Raw genomic sequence first — 23793 nt, 5'->3', positions numbered from 1 at the left:
TCATTGCAGGATAGTGTGCAGAGGCTTTCTGTGAAAGTGGTGGACCTGGAGGGCCGATCCAGACGTAATAACCTTTGCGTTGTTGGTCTGGCAGAGGGGGTTGAGGCGGGCTCTCGCCACACCGACTTCTTCGCCAAGCTATTGAAGGATTCAATGGGATCGGATGTTTTGGCTTCGGATCCCCAGCTGGACCGTAAACATCATTCCATTGTCCCAGTACCTGGACTGGGTCAATGTCCTCGCCCAGTAATCACCTGTTGTCACAGTTTCAAGACAAAGGATCTTATCCTGCGTGAAGCTCGAATGAGGGGCAACCTGTCACATAAAGGGCACCCATTCCGTGTCTGAGGATTATGTGCCCGATGTGGCAAAGCATCGCACCGACTACAGAGATGTCATGAACAAACTCTACAAACTCCATCGTCGCCCAGCCTTGCACTTCCCTGCAAGACTAAGAATTACCCCACCTTCCGGTGGGAAGATTTGGCTCTCCTCGGTTTTGCACGTAGAGAAGTTTATCCGGGGATATACGCCAATCCCTCGTACAGATTAGAATGCCTTGTCATTGTGTGTTAGGGTCTGCTCATGGACTCGAATCCATACTATACCATAATGGGTGAAACCGTATTAAACGGGCTCAACAAGGGCTACCAAACATGTAAGACGCTGAGCCGACCAATGGATGGCGGTCAGCTCTCATTTAATGTTAAATTCACTTTCATCCCGGCTGTGCTCAGAGCGACGCATATTTTTACTTTCAGGTTTGATTACTGACCCCTTCGGATGGATATACTTCCCCCATTTTTGTTTCGTTATTTATTTTACAATCCTTACATTCTTATTAACATTTATTTATTGCTTGCAGGGGACTGGGGGTGATGGTTGGGAAGGGGCAGACTCAGACACCTGGTTAGCAAGTTGATGTTTTGTGCCGTACTGCCTTTGTCTAGCCGTGGGCCACCCTCCCGACTAGAAAACGAGAGGCACAGCGATTCTGATATGGAAAGGAATTCCCTTTCTACATAAAACCACTATTGCGGATAGAGGGTCGGTACGTGATCGTAATAGGAGAAATCCACTCTACCTCAGTAATTCTACTAAATATCTATGGGCCAAACATTGATAACCCCTCTTTTTTTCAAGAGTCCTTGCCCTGATTCCAGATATCTCCCATACTAACCTGGTCATTGGAGGGGACCTTAACTGTGTGCTAGACCAATATTTGGATAGATCCTCTACCCGGCGAACCCCTACCTCCTATTCAAGCGAATTCTTGAATACCTACGTAAAAAATTCTAACTTATTTGATATATGGAGGATCGATAACCCTACGGCTAGGGAATACTCCTTTTACTCATGTTCACAATGTTTACACTCAAATTGACTACTTTTTGGTGGATGCTAGACTACTCCCCTATACCTGTAATGTGAGGTATCATGATATTATAATCTCGGACCACAGTCCACTCACCTTTTCCCTGAGATTGGGTGACATTGTACCAAACGAGAGGGTCTGGAGGTTGAATCCTCAGCTCCTCACAGAACCAACATTCTGTGAATATCTTAAAGACCAAATTAAATGTTTCTTTGATACCAACGTCAACACAGAGACCTCCCCAGCATTATTGTGGGAAACACTGAAGGCTTATCTGAGAGGCTATATCATCTCCTTTCAGGCTGCCAGGAGTAGGCAAAACCGAGGAGAACTGGAGGGACAAATTCACTTACTGGATAGGGAGAATGCTAGCCATCCATCTATGGAGAAACATAAAAAAATTACCTCTTTAAAATTTGAATATAATCAGATTCTCTCAGCTAAAATTGCTAAATCTTTTCTCTATGCCAAGCAAAAAATATTTTGAGTTTGGTGACAAACCACACAAATTACTCGCCAGACAACTTCGAAAAAATGAATGACTGAATGATTCACAGTTAAATCTGCATCTGGGAAATTATTCTCTTCCCCCAAAGACATCAATGACAGATTCCGTCAGTTTTATGAGACTGTATACATCTAAAGCGGATCCTAATACATCTAAAGCGGATCCCCTTAATTTTGCAAACTTTTTTGGAGGACTAATCTTCCTGCCCTGAACCAGGAAGATTCTAACTTCCTGAATAAGGAAAGATCTCTTGATCAGAGAATGGGAGGCTAGTCAGGATCAAAGGAAAGATGAACGGAGCAAAGTACAGAGAGATCCTTGATAAAAACCTGCTCCAGAGTGTTCGGGTCCTGAGACTGAGATGAAGGTTCACCTTCCAATAAGACAACTACCTTAAGCACACAGCTAAGACAACGCAGGAGTGCCTTCGGGACAAGTATCTGAATGTCCTTGAGCGGCCCAGCCAGAGCCTGGACTTGAACCCGATCGAGCATCGCTGAAAATAGCTGTGTAGCGATAATCCCCATCCAACTTGACAGCGCTTGAGAGGATTTGCAGAGAAGAATGGGAGACGCCCCCCCCCAAAAAAAATACAGGTGTGCCAAGCTTGTAGAATCATGCCCAAGAAGACTCGAGGCTGTAATCACTGCCAAAGGGGCTTCACAAGTATTGAGTAAAGGGTCTGAATACTAATCTAAATGTGATATTTGTTTTAGCCCAATAGGGTAACTGCAGATAGGCAACACCATGCTTCAGCCTATTTATTCATAGCCACTATGCTGCATCAGTTAGGCTACAGGTGATAATGCTTATTGCTAATAGCATACCTGATCATATGGACCATGCATAGGCTATATGTGTGGTCCAATATGAAAACATATTATATATGTATTATATATAACAAATAATTTTACCAGTATGTTATTTCAGGAGGTGGAACTTTTAAACAAGATGGTGTCTGCATATTTTTATTTTGGAGTAGAATTTGGGGGGACCCCGGCAGTGGAGGCTGCTGAGGGGAGGATGGCTCATAGTAATGGCTGGAATGGAGTCCATGGAATGGTATCAACCACATGTTTTCTACCATTCAATTGACTCTATTCTAGCCATTATTATGAGCTGCCCCCCGTGACTTTTTCCTCCCACTGCTCTACATTTTTTCCAGAGCAAACAATGTTTTGCTGTTTTTTTTAAAGCCAATTTCCTGCAATTCTACACATTTTGCCCTGTCTCATGTTCATATGATATTTTAGTGACTCCACACAATTTATTGGGGCCCCTCTGGTGGTTGAGGCCTCATGGGAACATAATCTGGTCATGATAACTGCAATATTTAAGTAACTGGTTAACTTAATTTACCTTGCTAACATGGGATAGTTGATCAACTGGAAGTTTTGAACAGGCTATAATTAATGGCCGATACAACTCCCCTCAATACAATACTAGCCTCGCTCTGTACAAGAAAATGCTAGAAAGGCAGACTCCGTGGATTGACAGCAGCCAAGGTGTGGGAAACTAGATTAATTTGTATTGAGTGAACTGTCCATTTTTTTATGTTAACATTCTGTCATAAATCTTCCTAACTGTTATGCATGAACTTTTGTTTGTTATGATTTATAAAAACAAAATCAAGTCATCTTTAATCATTCAGGAGGGCAACATGCCACTGGAGGAGCTGCTGGCTATGTATAGATACGAAGCATCAATTGGCACCGCTGGAGGGTCCAGTGTGGGCGGCTCTTCTGTTGAACTTACGGACGAGCTACCTGATATGACATTAGATAAAGTAAGTAAGCACCGTGTCAATTTTGTACGTTGGACTTCGTCTTCTGTAATATTACCATTCAGTTATCCCACCTGCAGTGAAAACACATTTCCTTTTAAAATAATTTGCCTCTGATTCACTGTTGGATGCTGGGGGTTTCATTGTTGGATACTGGGGGTGTCATTGTGATGACATCCTGAACATTGTATTCCTACTTCACTCTTTTTCCAAAGGTTTCAGCGAAACCATCTTTTTAATGTATTATATACACTACCGGTCAAAAGTTTTAGAACACCTACTCATTCAAGGGTGTTTTTTTATTTGTACTATTTTATACATTGTAGAATAATAGTGAAGATATCAAAACAATGAAAAAACAAATATGGAATCATGTAGTAACCAAAAAAGTGTTAAACAAATCCAAATATATTTGAGATTCTTCAAATAGCCACCTTTTGCCTTGATGACAGCTTTGCACACTCTTGGCATTCTCTCAACCAGCATCACCTGGAATGCTTTCCCAAGAGTCTTGAAGGAGTTCTCACATATGCTGCATAAGTTCTTCAAATCGAATTTTGAATTGACTGACCTTCGTGTCTTGAAGTAAGGATGGACTGTTTCTCTTTGCTTATTTGAGCTGTTCTTGCCATAATATGGACTCTGTCTTTTACCAAATAGGGCTATCTTCTGTATCCCCCCCCTCCCCACCTTGTCACAACACAACTGATTGGCTCAAACGCATTAAGAAGAAAGTTAATTTGTGGAATTTCTTTCCAACAAGGCACACCTGTTAATTGAAATGGATTCCAGGTGACTACCTCATGAAGCTGGTTGAGAGAATGCCAAGAATGTGCAAAGGGTGACTTTTTGTTTTGTTTTGAAGAATCTCAAATATAAAGTATGTTTTGATTTGTCATTTTTTTGGTTACATGATTTAGTAGTTTTGAACTCTTGAATGAGTAGGTGTTCTAAAATGTTTGACTGGTAGTGTATGTATTGACTTATTGGTGTATTTTAATCAGGAAGAAATAGCAAAAGATCTTCTGTCAGGTGACGATGAAGAAACGCAGTCCTCAGCTGATGACCTCACACCCTCGGTGACATCCCATGAAACCAGTGATTTCTTCCCCAGAACACTACGTTGTAAGTTTAACATTGGGATCATTCACTTCCTTGAACTGTGGAATATCTTCCTTTTTGTTTCCCTATAATGCTACCACTGACATGCATCATCTGACATCAGTGCATTTAGCAACCTGAAATATATTGTGAGATTTAAGTCCTAATGTAAAAGGTTTGTGGTAAAGTGTAATGGTAGTGTCCGCGATACGAATTTCTGGAAGTAGCATATCGAGCTGACTTTGGCAACAACGAGAAGTGAGAGGCTAATCTCCTCCACTGTTGTTTCCATGCAGCTATCACTTCGTAGCAGAGTGAAGCAAACTCCCATGTGTGTGCAGATGCTCTGTGTGGGTGCTAACAAGTGTGGTATCATGTTTCTGCAATATTTTTTTTGTTTCATACTGCTGCTCGTATCGCTGTTTCACAGTTTAAGTTGACACCCCCTATGCACTGCAGTCCCATTTACTTCCCTCAACTTCCACTATCTGCTTCTCTAGCTAATGCTATTTACGATGGAGACAAGGAATCGGAGGGTGAGGAAGATGGTGTGTGTCCTGAGGACACCAGGAAGGTGTGTATTTTAGTGCTTCTCATGATCAATCATTCCTCCACCGACTCCTAGTAGATGAGGCTCATGACACGTGGATGGCTTGTTACACTGCAAATGTCAACATAATGGGATTTAAAAATCTGATTTCAAAGGAAATCATGGTCGGGTCCCAGTATCAAGCTGAAATCCCTGCCCTTGTCTGTTACTACGATGCCAATGAAAAAGGTCAGTGTATGTGAGATACCATATATACATTTAGAATTTATCTTGCACACTCCACTCACTCTAGCTCTCTTGAAGATCAACTGTGAATTAAATTTTTTTTTTTTTTTGTCCTTTCCAAGGCATTGTATTAGCTTGTGAAGTGGTGCAATTCAATGTTAAGATGTTGAACAGATATCAGTTTACTTGATTTGATATTTGTTCAATATATGTACAAAATCTGTTCAATATACTGTATGTAACGTCATATTCAACAGATATGATGTAAAGGTAGGAAACTTCCTTCAAAGCTTCCAAGTGTTGTCCTTGTCTAAAAATGTATCCTCCTAGTGTATGAGAATGAAGACCAGTTGCTATGGCAACCTGATGCCCTGCCAGAGCAGACGGTGAAAGACTTCCTGCATGACACTTCCGCCCTAGTAGTTAATGGGAAGGTGGGGCCTGCGCTGGAGAGTGGTCTCGTTCAAGACAACGAGCAGGTACATTTTTCTTTCTTTCTCTCTTGCTCTCTAGCTCTCTTAACTGATTAGTGTTATTTGTCCCTCCCAAGGCCTTGTATGAGCTTGTGAAGTGTAACTACACCGTCCATGATGCACTGGAGCGTTATCGCCGGAGTGAAAAGTCCTCTGAGGGTAAAGTTGACATTTTTACACACCGATTCATATTGTATTAAAACAGTGGAGTAAAAAATAAATGTTCCACCTTTTGATTTCAGGTGAAATGCCTCCCTGGTCAGAAGAAGAATGCAGAAACTTTGAACTTGCGCTCCTCCTTTATGAGAAGAACTTTCACCTCATCCAGAAACACAAGGTAAGACCAGTCTTATCAATACAGTAGGACTTCAAAGATGCAATGATGTCGGGAATGGAGGTCGTTCGGGAACACTGAAATATCTACAACTTTTAAATTAATTTAAAAACAAACAAACAAACCAAAATTCTATACAGGAACTGTCCCCCCCAAGGACTATGCGTAGTCTGGAAAACCAGCCCCGAGTTTTGTAGCTTTTGAGGTTCTACTTGTTGTTCAATGCCAGTCATGTTCTTGATACAGGACTTGATACATCTCTCCATTTAACCCTTCACCTACTCTTTCTCCTTCAGGTGAATACAAGGACAGTCGCTGAATGTGTCGCCTTCTACTACATGTGGAAAAAGTCGGAACGATTTGACTTCTTTGTCCAACAGAACCGGTTTGGGAAAAAGAAGTATAGCAGCTACCCTGGTGTAACGTGAGTGCCCCTTTGTCATGGATTGACCTCGCATTTTGTCTGATGTTAACCCAGAAAGTCTTTCCCTCTCTTCTGCCAAAGTACAATGGGATCATTCCCGCACAGGCACGCAGCTCCCCTTGGACCGCTGCGCAGAAGCAATTCAAGCCCACGCCGAGAAGCACGAGATTAAATTTCGCTCAACTTTCTAGAGTTTTCCCCTTTAGTTAACACTATCAACGTTTCACTCTGCTGTGGGAATTGTGCTCGAATCAATGCAATATTAGGCACTTTCAGTGTAACATACCGACACAAAATGAGCTATGCAAGACTTGGTATGGTATGCAAAACTAACTGCAAGAGATTTTATTGTAGGCAGAGGGCATTGGTTTAGGGTTCTATTGCATTGACGAGCACGACTCAGGCCCGTACTCGACACAGACCGGTGTTTCATAACCAATCAGAGCTGCAGTAGGCCTATATGCAAATAGCCATTGCCATATACAGTATGGATATGTGCCATTCACTTTGAACTGGATTGTGTTTACAGCATGAGCGGTAGTGAGTTAGTTGTGAGATCAAAGTGAGAGCTTTGTTCATATTCTTTGTTAGTGTGTTAGCCCAGTTATAGCTAATTTCTAGTCAACAATGGGGGAGTGGTTACTTCCTACAAGAGCACACAATGTGGTCTTGTCTGAAGGACAAGTGGATAATCAGGTTAATTTTAAGCCCTGCAGTATTTTTTTATTATCCAAAAGTTCATTGAACACCACACATTTGCTGCTACTATAGGCTGAATGCTTTTTAGAATGTTGTGGGATGCATTTTTCTCAATTGTTTTTGATGGTAGGCCACCCTGTTAGGCCTACATTATGATCACATAGTCACAGTAGCCTACTTGGCCACTGTTCAAACTAACTAAAGCGGGTACAGCCTCAGTGTTCACAGTAAACAATCACAGGAAGTTGCACAGCATTTTCAAATCCAATTTTATTTGTCACATGTGCCATGAAGTGCTTACTTACAAGCCCTTAACCATAAATGCAGTTCAAGAAATAGAGTTAAAATATTTACTAAATAAACAAAAGTTTAAAAAAGTGAAAAGAATCAAAATCAATCAAAAAGCAACACAAGAAATGTGTTACCGAGTCAATGTGCGGGGGGTACAGGTTAGGTTGGTCGAGGTAATTTGTGAAGTGACTTTAGATAATAAACGGCGAGTAGGGGTCAATGTAAATAGTCTGGGTGGCCATTTGATTAGTTTAGTTCAGCAGTCTTATGGCTTGGGGTAGAAGCTGTTAAGGAGCCTTTTGATCCTAGACTTGGCGCTCCGGTACTGCTTGCCGTGCAGTAACAGAGAACATTCTATGACTTGGGAGACTGGAGCCTTTGACAATTTTTAGGGCCTTCCTCTGACACTGTCTCATCCTGGATGGTTGAAAGCGTGGCCCCAGTGATGCACTAGGCTGTACACACTACCCTCTGTTGTGCCTTATGGTCAGATACCGAGCAGTTTCCATACCAGCCAGTGATGCAACTGGCAAGGTGCATCTCGACGCTGTAGAACTTTTTGATGATCTGGGGTCCCATGCCAAATGTTTTCAGTATCCTGGGGGGAAAAAGGTGGTGTGCCCTCTTCACAACTGTCTTGGTGTGTTTGGACTATGATAGTTTGGTGTCATGGAGTGGGTTAAAATCTTCCAAGAAGTGACAGGGATGTCAAAATGCTGAAATTTCGCACTTTAACTAATGTTAGCCTTTATTCATAAAAATAATCTGATTTTATTGAGTTCTCCATCTGGTCAATATTAAAAGGCACTTAATTTAATATAACATGCTTTTAAAATTCTATATTGGTATATATTCTCTACTTAAAATATCAAAGGGATGCAAAAGGCACTCATTTTGTGGAAAGACTCAATGAAGTATTGTTGCAATGTCTTTTCGAGGAACAATATGGGTTGTCTCGTAACTAGCTTTTGTAGTTAACCTCTCCAGGGTATGTGGGACGCTAGCGTCCCTCCTGGCCAACATCCGGTGAAATTGCAGTGCGCCAAATTCAAAACAGAAATACTCTAAATAAAAATTCATAAAACATGCAAGTGTTCTACATCGGTTTAAAGATTAACTTCTTGTTAATCCAACTGTTGTGTCAGATTTCAAAAAGGCTTTACGGTGAAAGTTGCAAAGATTAAAATGTTTGCCTAATTTCAGTTTGACAAAACAAGCATAGTGTAAGAAATACTTTTCACATATAAACTGCTGTTAATTTTTTCAATAACCTAAATTATAATTTTCTGCTGTTTTTGAAGATGGTGTAAAAAAAAAAGTATGTACAAACTGAACTTTGAGGGGCAAATCTGCAGGTCAAACAACAAGGCAACGAACCTGCCACCTTTTTGGGATAAACCTCTTAGGGATGGGCCTAGAGAAATGTAACCACTCTTAAATTCATAGACTGACTTATGGGATGCAAGGACTGACCAACCATGAGTTCAAATTAATGATAGTTTAATCATGTTTTGAAGCTATACAGTGTTTGTTTACATTGACATTTTTTAGCTTATTTTTGGTTCTGATGGGTTAAACAGTTGAACCACAGATGTGCCAGATATTTCACTGAATTTATAAATGTGAAGCATTCAGTTGGCTTTTCCACTCAATACAAAATATGGTGATGAGAGGAAGCCCAGTGGCCGGCAGTGGGAGAAGATATGGATTTTGGCCGACATTCTGCAAATTCTCATCAATGAAACATTTCCATTCAATTCTCTGTTTCCAAAACTAGAATCTGTAACATGGTGGACTGCGTTTTGTAGACTTAACCAAAGTAAAAAGGGCGAATTGAGATATTGCACACCGACACTTCATAGTAGGTATTCCCTAACAGAAATATGCAAATAAATGCTGAAACGCACCAATAGGATCTCACTAACTCATTCTTGGCTCTGCCCACCTCCTTGCTTGTTTTGGCCACTTTGATAATTTGTGGAACTCCACGTGGAGTTCCAGGTCTCCGGTAGCCTCTGGAACTGCCGATCTGCAGCCAACAAGGCAGAGTTCATCTCAGCCTATGCCTCCCTCCAGTCCCTTGACTTCTTGGCACTGACAGAAACATGAATCACCACAGATAACACTGCTACTCCTACTGCTCTCTCTTCGTCCGCCCACGTGTTCTCGCACACCCCAAGAGCTTCTGGTCAGCGGGGTGGTGGCATCGGGATCCTTATCTCTCCCAAGTGGTCATTCTCTCTTTCTCCCCTTACCCATCTGTCTATCGCCTCCTTTGAATTTCATGCTGTCACAGTTACCAGCCCTTTCAAGCTTAACATCCTTATCATTTATCGCCCTCCAGGTCCCCTCGGAGAGTTCATCAATGAGCTTGATGTCTTGATAAGCTCCTTTCCTGAGGACGGCTCACCTCTCACAGTTCTGGGCGACTTTAACCTCCCCACGACTCATTCCTCTCTGCCTCCTTCTTTCCACTCCTCTCCTCTTTTGACCTCACCCTCTCACCTTCCCCCCCCTACTCACAAGGCAGGCAATACGCTCAACCTCATCTTTACTAGATGCTGTTTTTCCACTAACCTCATTGCAACTCCCCTCCAAGTCTCCGACCACTACCTTGTATCCTTTTCCCTCTCGCTCTCATCCAACACTTCCCACACTGCCCCTACTCGGATGGTATTGCGCCGTCCTAACCTTCGCTCTCTCTCCCCCGCTACTCTCTCCTCTTCCATCCTATCATCTCTTCCCTCTGCTCAAACCTTCTCCAACCTATCTCTTGATTCTGCCTCCTCAACCCTCTCCTCCCTTTCTGCATCCTTTGACTCTCTATGTCCCCTATCTTCCAGGCCGGCTCGGTCCTCCCCTCCCGCTCCGTGGCTTGACGACTCATTGCGAGCTCACAGAACAGGGCTCCGGGCAGCCGAGCGGAAATGGAGGAAAACTCGCCTCCCTGCGGACCTGGCATCCTTTCACTCCCTCCTCTCTACATTTTCCTCCTCTGTCTCTGCTGCTAAAGCCACTTTCTACCACTCTAAATTCCAAGCATCTGCCTCTAACCCTAGGAAGCTCTTTGCCACCTTCTCCTCCCTCCTCCCTCTCTGCAGATGACTTCGTCAACCATTTTGAAAAGAAGGTCGACGACATCCGATCCTCGTTTGCTAAGTCAAACGACACCGCTGGTTCTGCTCACACTGCCCTACCCTATGCTCTGACCTCTTTCTCCCCTCTCTCTCCAGATGAAATCTCGCGTCTTGTGACGGCTGGCCGCCCAACAACCTGCCCGCTCAACCCTATCCCCTCTCTTCTCCAGACCATTTCCGGAGACCTTCTCCCTTACCTCACCTCGCTCATCAACTTATCCCTGACCGCTGGCTACGTCCCTTCCGTCTTCAAGAGAGCGAGAGTTGCACCCCTTCTAAAAAAACCTACACTCGATCCCTCCGATGTCAATAACTACAGACCAGTATCCCTTCTTTCTTTTCTCTCAAACTCTTGAACGTGCCGTCCTTGGTCAGTTCTCCCGCTATCTCTCTCAGAATGACCTTCTTGATCCAAATCAGTCAGGTTTCAAGACTAGTCATTCAACTGAGACTGCTCTTCTCTGTATCACGGAGGCGCTCCGCACCGCTAAAGCTAACTCTCTCTCCTCTGCTCTCATCCTTCTAGACCTATCGGCTGCCTTCGATACTGTGAACCATCAGATCCTCCTCTCCACCCTCTCAGAGTTGGGCATCTCCGGCGCGGCCCACGCTTGGATTGCGTCCTACCTGACAGGTCGCTCCTACCAGATGGCGTGGCGAGAATCTGTCTCCTCACCACGCGCTCTCACCACTGGTGTCCCCCAGGGCTCTGTTCTAGGCCCTCTCCTATTCTCGCTATACACCAAGTCACTTGGCTCTGTCATAACCTCACATGGTCTCTCCTATCATTGCTATGCAGACGACACACAATTAATCTTCTCCTTTCCCCCTTCTGATGACCAGGTGGCGAATCGCATCTCTGCATGTCTGGCAGACATATCAGTGTGGATGACGGATCACCACCTCAAGCTGAACTTCGGCAAGACGGAGCTGCTCTTCCTCCCGGGGAAGGACTGCCCGTTCCATGATCTCGCCATCACGGTTGACAACTCCATTGTGTCCTCCTCCCAGAGCGCTAAGAACCTTGGCGTGATTCTGGACAACACCCTGTCGTTCTCAACTAACATAAAGGCGGTGGCCCGTTCCTGTAGGTTCATGCTCTACAACATCCTCAGAGTACGACCCTGCCTCACACAGGAAGCGGCGCAGGTCCTAATCCAGGCACTTGTCATCTCCCGTCTGGATTACTGCAACTCGCTGTTGGCTGGGCTCCCTGCCTGTGCCATTAAACCCCTACAACTCATCCAGAATGCCGCAGCCCGTCTAGTGTTCAACCTTCCCAAGTTCTCTCACGTCACCCCGCTCCTCCGCTCTCTCCACTGGCTTCCACTTGAAGCTCGCATCCGCTACAAGACCATGGTGCTTGCCTACGGAGCTGTGAGGGGAACGGCACCTCAGTACCTCCAGGCTCTGATCAGGCCCTACACCCAAATAAGGGCACTGCGTTCATCCACCTCTGGCCTGCTCGCCTCCCTACCACTGAGGAAGTACAGTTCCCGCTCAGCCCAGTCAAAACTGTTCGCTGCTCTGGCTCCCCAATGGTGGAACAAACTCCCTCACGACGCCAGGACAGCAGAGTCAATCACCACCTTCCGGAGACATCTGAAACCCCACCTCTTTAAGGAATACCTAGGATAGGATAAAGTAATCCTTCTCACCCCCCCCTCCCCCCCCTTAAAATATTTAGATGCACTATTGTAAAGTGGCTGTTCCACTGGATGTCATAAGGTGAATGCACCAATTTGTAAGTCGCTCTGGATAAGAGCGTCTGCTAAATGACTTAAATGTAAATGTATAATTTCTTTCCCATTGGAAACCTGGTCGTTCCCTGGGTTGTTCCCAATTAAAAAAAAAAAAATCTTGGTCCAATAAATTCTGTTCTTCGACCAATCGATTGCTCAATTTGTGTATTTTTCAATATATAGACACAGTTGATTTTATTAAAACACACAGGCTGTGTTTTAATCAAATCAACTACAGTTAATTCGGAAAGTATTCAGACCACTTCACTTTTTCCACATTTTGAGACGTTACAGCCTTATTCTAAAATTGATTAAATTGTTACCTCAATCTACACAAAATACCCCATAGTGGCAAAGCAAAAACAGAATTGTAAACATTTTAAATTATTATAAATACATTATCACATTTACGTAAGTGTTCAGACCCTTTACTCAGTACTTTGTAGAAGCACCTTTGGCAGCTATTACAGCTTCAAGTCTTCTTGGGTATGGCGCTACAAGCTTGGCACACCTGTATTTGGGGAGTTTTCCCCCATTCTTCTCTGCAGATCCTTTCAAGCTCTATCAGGTTGGATGGGGTGTGTCGCTGCACAGCTATTTTCAGTTCTCTCCAGAGATGTTCGATCGGGTTCAAGTTCGGGCTCTGGCTGGGCCGCTCAAGGACATTCAGAGACTTGTCCCGAAGCCACTCCTGCGTTGCCTTGGCTGTGTGCTTAGGGTTGTTGTCCTATTGGAAGGTGAACCTTCGCCCCAGTCTTAGGTCCTGAGGACTTTGGAGCAGGTTTTCATCAAGGATCCCTCTGTACTTTGCTCTGTTCATCTTCCCCTTGATCCTGACTAGTCTCCCATGCCCTGCCACTGAAAAACATCCCCACAGCATGATGCTGCCACCACCATGCTTAACCATAGGAATGTTATTGGCCAGGTGATGAGCAGTGCCTGGTTTCCTCCAGATGATATCTTATCCATATTTTTTTGAAACTGCACTGTCTGTTACAGGCTCGTAAGTAAGCATTTCAGTGTAGGGTCTACTATACCTGTTGTATTCGGCGCATGTGACTAATCAAATTTGATTTAATGTGACGCTTGGCATTCAGGTCAAAGAGTTCAATCTTGGTTTCATTAGACCAGAGAATCTTGTTTCTCATGGTCTGAGTCCCTTAAGTGCCTTTTGGCAAACTCTAAGCGGCCTGTCGTGCCTTTTACTGAGGAGTGGCTTCCATCTGGCCACTCTACAATAAAAGCCTAATTGGTGCAGCGCTGCAGAGATGGTTGTCCTTCTGGAAGGTTCTCCCATCTCCACAGAGGAACTCTGGAGCTCTGTCAGAGTGACCTTCGGGTTCTCTTCCCCGGTTTGGTCGGGCTGTCAGCTCTCTGGTGTGAGTGAGAATGCTGCCAGATGATGGCTTGTGTGTGTTGTAGAGGGATGGTGGCGATACAGCACAAAATCCCAGCGGATGGTGGCTGTGTTACATCCAGTCAATCTCTCTGGACGGCGATGTATTTATTGGCTGTGTCACTAATCCTTATGAAGGACTTCCTGGCAGAGAGGTCACTCGACCAGTCAGAAGCCGATATGCCAGTTTAAATAATTGGTGCAATTTTGCTTGACTATAAAGGAAGGTTTATATCAGTAGTGGATAGGTGCTTATATACTCAGAAAAGAAAAACGTCCCCTTTTCAGGACCCTGTCTTTCAAAGATAATTAGTAAAAATCAAAATAACTTCACAGATCTTCATTGTAAAGGGTTTAAACACTGTTTCCCATGCTTGTTTAATGAACATGCATCTGTGGAACAGTCATTAAGACCCTAACAGCTTACAGACGGTAGGCGATTAATGTCAGTTACGAAACCTTAGGACACAGAGGCCTTTCTACTGACTCTGAAAAACACCAAAAGAAAGATGCCCAAGGTCCCTGCTCATCTGTGTGAACGTGCCTTAGGCATGCTGCAAGGAGGCATGAGGACTGCAGATGTGGCCAGGGCAATAAATTGCAATGTGGCAGACCACGTGTAACAACACCTGCATAGGATCGGTACATCCGAATATCACACCTGCAGGTCAGGTACAGGATGGCAACAACTGCCCAAGTTACACCAGGAATGCACAATCCCGCCATCAGTGCTCAGACTGTCTGCAATAGGCTGAGAGAGGCTGGACTGGGGGCTTGTAAGCCTAATTCAAGGCAGGTCCTCACCAGATATCACTGGAAACCATGTCGCCTATGGGCACAAACCCACCGTCTAGTCACGGTTTTCTCTCACAAGGGGTGGTGGTCGGATTCACGTTTATCGTCGAAGGAATGAGTGTTCTATGGAGTGGGATCGATGTGGAGGGTCTGGGGCGGTGTGTCACCACATCATCGGACTGAGCGTGTTGTCATTGCAGGCAATCTTAAAGCTGTGTGTTACAGGGAAGACATCCTCCTCCCTCATGTGGCACCCTTTCTGCAGGCTCATCCTGACGTGACCCGTCAGCATGACAATGCACCACTCACAGAACGAGCAGTATGGCTGATTTCCTGCAAGACAGGAATGTCAGTGTTCTGCCATGGCCAGCGAAGAGCCTGGATCTCAATCCCATTGAGCATGTCTGGGACCTGTTGGATCGGAGGGTGAAGGCTAGGGCCATTCCCCCCAGAAACATCTGGGAACCTGCAGGTGCCTTTATGGAAGAGTGGGGTAACATCTCACAGCAAGAACTAGCAAACCTGGTACAGTCCATGAGGAGTACTTACTGCAGCTGGTGGCCACACCAGATACTGACTTACTTTTGTTTTGACCCCTCCCCCCCTTTGTTCAGGGACATGTTATTCTATGTCTGTGGAACTTGTTCAGTTTTTCTCAGTTGTTGACTCTTGTTATGTTCATACAAATATTTACACATGTTACGTTTGAAAATAAACTCAGTTTTGAGTTGGTTTTGTGAATGAAGAATTTGTTTTTCATATATTTATTGCAAAAAGATTTCTCAAGTAAGCCCAATCTGTTCTGGATGTTCCAATCTGAGTTCTGGATAAACTTCATTAGTGTAGTTAGACCACTGGGAACGGCTTTGATCGTAGAAATAAACATGTGAGAATATTACTCTTGTTGTCAAGCATCAAGAACAAAGTCTATATTCCTCACGCCAACTGGGGTAGAACAATGACTAATTCCTAGTTATGTCTGAATTATTCCACAAAAGATCTTTATGTGGGGAAGAATTGTGCAGAAAACATTTTCCAGGCCATTAAAGCTTGTTGGTGAAACCTAGCCAATTTAGCGGTTAATCTTTCAGGAATATAGTTAAATTTCTGAATTACCTCCCAATTTATTAAACATTTCATTTGAAATGAAATACCATATTGAATCAGTATTTATCAAACATCTTTTCAACCAGTTGACCTTAAGTGTTATTTATGTCAACAAAATCCAACACTTCCAGACCGCCTTCAGCTCTTTTATTAGAAAGGACTGACTTTTTTAGTTTGAGACTTATTTTTCCAGATGAAGTCAAGAAAGGTCTTATTAATCTCTTTACAAGTAAGCAGGATTTACAAATATAGATAATGAGGGGTACACAAAACAAACAAGACAGTCCTTCTCTCTGCCTTGGACAGAAGTACTCTCCCAAGTATAGAAAGATCTTTATAGCCAATTATTAAATATATTTTTGTTTCTTAATTTTAGGAGAAATTCATGTTTTTTTGACATGAGCGTCTGCTAAATGACTTAAATGTAATGTAAATATTTAACACAGTCCTTTACAGGAATATTTTCTATTTATCAGAGTCAAATAAACATAAGATTTCACATTTAGAAACATTCAGTTTTAATCCTGATGCAATAGAAAATGCAGTTATAGTATTAAGGGCGTGGGTGACCTGTTTAAGAAAAGAGGAGTATCATCAGCCAGTTGGGAAATGTTGATATTCTTTGTTAAAAATGGTTAAGCCATATACATTTGCATTATTCAGAATATCTAGAGATAGAAGTTCCACAACCAAAATGAATAAAAATGGCGAACTTGGGCATCCCTGTCGTACACTTCTGTTGATACTGAATCATTTGGAACAATTAATATTTAGTAACACAGATCTATTTATCTTTTGTAAAACATGCGAATGACTTTGATAAACCTTTTGGATTTGGTGAAAATTCTAAGTGACCCAAAGAGAAATTTGTGTTCAATTGTGTCAAAGGCTTTACAGAAGTCCAAAAATAAGACCACCTTCAATTGCATCTGAATAATCAATAAGGTCTAAGACTAAACAAATGTTAGAGCTTATGTGACAACCCTTCATAAATCCTGTTTGAGTCTCATTTATAATGGTATCTATTCCTTTCTTTAACCTGTTGAGTGTAGGGGACAGTATTTTGAAATTTGGAAGAAAAACGTACCCAAATGAAACTGCCTATTTCTCAGGCCCAGAAGCTAGAATATGCATATTTTAATTGGCAGATTGTTTTCTATCCTATTCTGAAGTTTCCGAAACTGTCAAAATATTGTCTGAGTATAACAGAACTGATATTGCAGGCGAAAACCTGGGGAAAATCCAACCCGGAAGTGCTGTTATTCCTGAAAGCACTCTGTTCCATTGCCTGCCTTCGCTCCATTTTAAAGGGATATCAACCAGATACCTTTCCCTATGGCTTCCACATGGTGTGAACAGTCTTTAGACACAGTTTCAGCCTTTTATTCTGAAAAATGAGCGAGAATTATCGAATTGCGTCAGTGGATAGCTGAGTGTCCATTTAAAGGGATATCAACCAGATTCCCTTTCCTATGGCTCCCACATGTTGTGAACAGTCTTTAGACATAGTTTCAGGCTTTTATTTTGAAAAAATGAGCAAGAAAGATCACATTGGATGACTGGGTGCCAGCAGCGTTTTGCATGTGCAACAGCTTGGAGCAGACATTTTCTCTCTCTCCTATTGAAGAAGTGAAATATTTTCGATTATTGAAATATTATCGATTTATATATTGTAAAAACAACCTGACGATTAATTATAAAAAACATTTCTACCTATAAACAGAATTTATTTGCAAATTATGGTGGAAAATAAGTATTTGGTCAATAACAAAAGTTTCTCAATACTTTTATATATATATATACCCTTTGTTGGCAATGACAGGTCAAATGTTTTCTGTAAGTCTTCACAAAAAATGGCTTTCTTCTTGCCACTCTTCCATAAAGGCCAGATTTGTGCAATATACGACTGATTGTTGTCCTATGGACAGAGTTTCCCACCTCAGCTGTAGATCTCTGCAGTTCATCCAGAGTGATCATGGGCCTCTTGGCTGCATCTCTGATCTTCTCCTTGTATGAGCTGAAAGTTTAGAGGGACGGCCAGGTCTTGGTAGATTTGCAGTGGTCTGATACTCCTTTCATTTCAATATTATTGCTTGCATAGTGCTCCTTGGGATGTTTAAAGCTTGGAAAATCTTTTTGTATCCAAATCCGGCGTTAAACTTCTTCACAACAGTATCTCGGACCTGCCTGGTGTGTTCCTTGTTCTTCATGATGCTCTCTGCGCTTTTAACGGACGTCTGAGACTATCACAGTGCAGGTGCATTTATACGGAGACTTGATTACACACAGGTGGGTTGTATTTATCATCATTAGTCATTTGGGTCAACATTGGATCATTCAGAGATCCTCACTGAACTTCTGGAGAGTTTGCTGCACTGAAAGTAAAGGGGCTGAATAATTTTGCACGCCCAATTCTTCAGTTTTTGATTTGTTAAAGTTTGAAATATCCAATAAATGTCGTTCCACTTCATGATTGTGTCCCACTTGTTGATTCTTCACAAAAAAATACAGTTTTATATCTTTATGTTTGAAGCCTGAAATGTGGCTAAAGGTCGCAAAGTTCAAGGGGGCCGAAATACTTTCGCAAGGCACTGTAGGTGGTTAACAGTATAACAAATCTATTTACTTCCTTTTCTTTTTTTTTAGTTGGCAAGTGTTCATCAGTTGTAGTTCAAATGGTACATTTACTCGTGGCAGTACATTAACTGTACTCTTGACAGTACTTATAGTTCCAGTTTTGTTAATGTCAACAGAGTTACCCAGTAATCATTCTTCCTTCGATAAACGCGTGTGTTGGCCCTTGAACCCAGCTTTATTTCCTTTTGTCATGCCTTCTGTATAGGTTTCTCCCTGGCAATCTGATCCTGCGGTATCAGAGCTTCTTTGATGCGGAGCTTCTTCTCGTCCAGAAACTTGTTACCCTTTGCCATTTTCCAGATGATTGTCTCTGTAGTGACTCATAGTTAAGCACAAGATGACATTGCGAGGGGGTCCATCAGATCTTCGTTTCCCAAGTCGATGTACCACGTCGATCACGTCTCTTAGCTTGTCTTTTATGCACGGAGCCACCATTCCCAGGATATTAATGACTGCTTCACTAATATCCTCTACCTCTTTTACCCCTTGGATTTTCATGTTTCCATCCGCGAGGGTATCTTTTGAAGTTCGTATACATTCTCACGCAGCTCATTATTTTGGGATTGCAGTTTCTTCAACTCATTCTAGGAACGTTATCTTTTCCTTGTTCTCGCTCACAATTTTGAGTAGCTGACTGATAGTTTCTGACAAATGATCGATCTTTGATGTTTCTTCGGTAGCCCACTCTATGATGGACACTTTGGAGAGCGTAGCGTCTTGTTTAGTAGACGGGGACTGGATTGCAGAGAAGTTCAGACATGGAAATGTCATATTTCATTTTTTTCACCTGTGGATTTTTAATTGGTGTCTGAGGTTGCAAGGATTTAATCCTGGTCAGTTTTGTTCTTTCTCTTGCTTGAGTTTGTGGCTTCTTATGTATCCATGCTACTCTGGTTCTCGTTGTGGCTAGCTAGCATGTCTGCCGTCTTCTGTGAGACTTGAATATTCTGTCTACTATTGTCTTTCTGTCGTTCTTCCCATTCAACTTGACAAAAACGTGGAGTGGTTGAAAAACGAGTTTTAATGACTAGTCAACCATAAAGGCCTGATTGGTGGAGTGCTGCAGAGATGGTTGTCCTTCTGGAAGGTTCTCCCATCTCCACAGAATAACTCTGGAGCTCTGTCAGAGTGACCATCGGGTTCTTGGTCACCTCCCTGACCAAGGCCCTTCTCCCCTGATTGCTCGGTTTAGCTGTCCACCCAGCCAAACTGAGAAACCGGGGAAGAGGGGTCTTGGTCAGGGAGGTGACCAAGAACCCGATGGTCACTCTGACAGAGCTCCAGAGTTCCTCTGTGGAGATGGTTGTCTTCTGAAAGGTTCTCCAATCTCTGCAGCGCTCCACCAATCAGGTCCTTATGGTAGTGGCCAGACGGAATCCACTTCTCAGTAAAAGGCACATGACAGCCCACTTGGAGTTTGCCAAAAGGCACTTAAAGGACTCTCAGACCACGAGAAACAAGATTCTGATTAAACCAAAATTGAACACTTTGGCCTGAATGACAAGCGTCACATCTGGAGGAAACTAGGCACCGCTCATCACCTGACCGATACCATCCCTACGGTGAAACGTGGTGGCAGCATCATGCTGCGGGGATGTTTTCGAGCGGTAGGGACTGGGAGGTTAGTCAGGCTCAAGGAAGAGAAAGTACAGAGCTCCTTGATGACAACCTGCTCCAGAGCGCTCAGTACCTGAGACTGGGCGAAGGTTCACCTTCCAACAGGATAACGACACTAAGCACACAGCCAAGACAATGCAGGAGTGGCTTTGGGACAAGTCTCTGCATGTGCTTGAGTGGCCTAGCCAGATCTCAGACTTGAACCCGTTCAAACATCAGTGATGGCCTCTATTAAAAATAGGAAGATCCCATCAGCTTTCTATAGGCTAGACCTACTATATTTATTTCTCAACCTTCCTAATATTAAGCACATTTGTTATTTTTAAAACAGGCTGGCATGAAAATGTGTCCGCCATTTGCTATTTTAGTGATTGGATTGAGACCGTTGTATGATAATGGCCCATTCTAAATCCAAATAAATTTCACACGTATATGTAAAGATGAGATTAAATCAGGAATAGTGTGATGGGTGACAGTATTAGCCTATCACTTGTGGATCATATATCACTTGTGAGTGATGCCCAGTTTAAGGATAAGGGCACCTTTTTTTTAGCAACTTTTTCGAATCAGTCACACCACATGTCGTCTAGCACATAGGCCTATAATGTTTTGATAAGGTTTGTATCACAACTAAAGTGGTCAAATAACTTCTTAAAATTAAGAACACCCGTTGTAAAGCTGATTAAATGGCATACATTTGCAGCGAGTGAGTTTCAAGTTTGGGGCAGATAATTTTCACCAGACAAATGTACCTTTTTATAATAAAAGCATTACATGCATAATTGCATTTGTGGTCACTTCTGAGAATGGGGTTTAGCCTTCACATAAATCCCCTATTTGTTTGTTCCTACCCTCCCTGTAGGGATCTGATGGACAGGCTGGTGGATGAGGCTGAAGGCTTGGTGGTAGACGGGTCGGCCTCTGTGTGCTCCAGTAGCAGTGGAGGAGGTCGGATGGAGTACTCGGCAGAGCACCAGCTCAACCTCCTTAACTCTATCACGGCCAGCGACCTCTCTGGTGAGCAGGGCCACGGGCCAGGACTGAGAAATCAGAGCAGACGAGAGAGATAAGGCTTGTGAACTCCACATAAATTTTGATGGATAGAGTGAAGAATGCGATTAGCAGTGTTCGCCGCTTGGAGCATGAGGCTGTAACATTTTAAGCAGTGATTTTCTTTTCTTCTCTGTATGCTTCTGGGGTCCTACATAGTACGCTTCTCAGAGTAGGAGTTCTAATCGAGGATCAGGTCCCTCCTGTCCATGTAATGTTATTCATTATGATATAAAAGTGAAACTGATGTTAGATCTGCACTTCTACTCTAACATGCTTGATACATATGGCTCCTGATCTTCAAGCTCATCTGCTATGAGAAGGGTCCTGACCATGTTACTTGAACAAGGAAAACCTAGGTCCCTATAGCATGTTTTCCTAGTAGGTCACATTGACACAAACTCCTGTCTGTAGCGACGATGCAGTGTTTCTGATGAAGGACGTTGTCTTTTTGGACAGTCAAGGTTAATTCCAATTCTCTACATTTTCTTCCCCCCTCACTCCAGTGTTGACCAGCAGTGTGGCGTCTGTATGTAACCCGTCTGACGTGGGCTGCCTGGAGTCCTACAGCTTTCCTACGTTAGAGGGCCTCCACCGGGGCTCCCTGAGCCATGACGAGTCCCTGGGATTCATCCCCAATGGCGCAGGAGACCCCGACTGCATCAACCTGCTGGACGCCGGCTTCTACCACTCCGACCTGGGTCAGTTGGCCTCCTGCACAGACGACTACGACAGACCCCCCTCCAAGCGCCTCAAAATGAGCTTGCCCGAGGCCACTGTAGAAAATCTGGGCCTGGATTCTGAGGCACGCCCGCATCCTATCACGAGCAGCAAGGTGGCAGTTTCGGTGACAGACTTTGGCAGCCTAGTGACCGACGAGGCCAACGGCTACATTGGAACACGACCATGCACACACAAGACACCGGTACAGTCGAAGTGAATGGTTGCTAGGTAACCGTGTGAGAACGGCTGCGCCACATCACACCACTTCTCCCTCCCTACTTTATGATGGAGCCCACCATCATCTGTGTACATATTTGTTCATTGGAGATTATATTTATTGTGTGTGTGTGTGTGTGTGTGTGTGTGTGTGTGTGTGTGTGTGTGTGTGTGTGTGTGTGTGTGTGTGTGTGTGTGTGTGTGTGTGTGTGTATACATGCACTTATGTGTATATATACGTGTGTGTGTGTGTGTGTGTGTGTGTGTGTGTGTGTGTATATACATGTATGTATGAGTGTACAAAACATTAAGAATGCTTCCTGATATTGAGTTGCACCCCCTTTTGCCCTCAGAACAGACTCAATTCTTCAGGGCATGGACTCTACAAGGTGTTCGAAAGCATTCCACAGGGATCCTGACAGTTGTGTCAAGTTGGCTGGATGTCCTTTGGGTGGTGGACCATTCTTGATACACACTGGAAACTGTTGAGCTTGAAAAACGTAGCAGTGTTGCAGTTCTTGACACACTCAAACCCGTGCACATGGCAGCTACTACCATACCCCGTTCAAAGGCACTTAAATATTTTGTCTTGCACATTCACTGTCTGAATGGCACACATGCACAATCCATGTCTCGAGGCTCTCCTCCCTTTAATCTACACTGATTTTGAAGTGGATTTAACAGGTGACATCAATAAGGGATCATAGCTTTCACTTGTATTTACCTGTTCAGTCTGTCATGGAAAGAGCATGTTCCGTACGCTCAGTTTATATGATATACATATGTTTTTTTATTATGACATCAGTGATGTCTTCTTGTACAGCAAAAAAAAAATATTGAATATAGCCATTTATTTTTCCGTCCGGAATTTTGGGAAATGCCCATTTGTGTCCGAATACTGTGTGAACGGAACTACTGGTGGGAGATTTGTGCTTTTGGGGGTCTGTTCCACATCAGTGGATCCCATGAGCGTTATCCTTCAAGTGTTGGCAAAACACACCACGACATCTGACGAGTTCTCTTCCTCGCTGGTGTATGAGCAGCATTCTCTCACCATTGCTACTTTCCCAGTGTTTACAGGTACCAACGACCTGGCCCTAAATGTAGCATTTTGTAAGAGGGTCCCCAGGTTTTGTATATTTTGTACAGATGTACTACTTGTCATCCATGTGCATAACACTTTTTTTTGTAAATGTTTGCCTCTGTATGTGTATCCTTTTATTTAACTAGGCAAGTCCGTTAAGAACACACTGTTATTTACAATGCCTGCCTACCCTGGCCAAACCCAGATGACGCTGGGCCGATTGTGCGCCGCCAAATATACTGTAAATAAAGAGATGTATATTCTGTTTTATTGGCTTGTTTATAAAATAATTTTTCTCTCTTCCAGAATTTCATTAAATGGTATTGGTTTTATTTACATTTGATAAATGTTTTCCCAATTTCAGTTGGCTAGCTTGGGTGGCCTGGGTATTTATAAACATTGGACTGCAACATGGTCCTCAACATAAGATTCTTTGTTCATCTGAAAATGCTTTGTAAGCAGACGTGGGCACATTCAGCTGTTTAGTTTTAAATGCACCTTAGTACAGTTGTGTTTGACATTGTTA

The 23793-nt window shown here is 43.2% G+C and overlaps 1 protein-coding gene across 4 annotated transcripts in view; it reads left to right on the top strand.

The window, feature by feature from the left end:
• mier3a (mesoderm induction early response 1, family member 3 a) overlaps positions 1 to 22595 on the top strand; it is a 37328-nt gene extending 14733 nt beyond the window's left edge. Inside the window, exons 4-14 of one of the 4 annotated variants that reach the window (XM_046369687.1) lie at positions 3535 to 3669; positions 4671 to 4791; positions 5268 to 5341; positions 5473 to 5545; positions 5873 to 6021; positions 6093 to 6174; positions 6258 to 6352; positions 6646 to 6773; positions 21057 to 21211; positions 21751 to 22195; positions 22537 to 22595. In XM_046369687.1, the coding sequence (XP_046225643.1) occupies positions 3535 to 3669; positions 4671 to 4791; positions 5268 to 5341; positions 5473 to 5545; positions 5873 to 6021; positions 6093 to 6174; positions 6258 to 6352; positions 6646 to 6773; positions 21057 to 21211; positions 21751 to 22184 (1446 nt within the window). In that variant the 3' untranslated portion in view covers positions 22185 to 22195; positions 22537 to 22595. Of the gene's footprint in view, positions 1 to 3534; positions 3670 to 4670; positions 4792 to 5267; positions 5342 to 5472; positions 5546 to 5872; positions 6022 to 6092; positions 6175 to 6257; positions 6353 to 6645; positions 6774 to 21056; positions 21212 to 21750; positions 22361 to 22536 lie in introns of those variants that run through there. The other 3 variants (XM_046369688.1, XM_046369689.1, XM_046369686.1) reach the window with 3 other exon arrangements.
• The last annotated feature ends 1198 nt before the right edge of the window (positions 22596 to 23793 follow it).

Source organism: Oncorhynchus gorbuscha, linkage group LG11 (genome assembly GCF_021184085.1).
Source record: "Oncorhynchus gorbuscha isolate QuinsamMale2020 ecotype Even-year linkage group LG11, OgorEven_v1.0, whole genome shotgun sequence".
NCBI classification, from domain to species: domain Eukaryota; kingdom Metazoa; phylum Chordata; class Actinopteri; order Salmoniformes; family Salmonidae; genus Oncorhynchus; species Oncorhynchus gorbuscha.
This window is presented reverse-complemented; position numbering and strand designations above follow the sequence as displayed.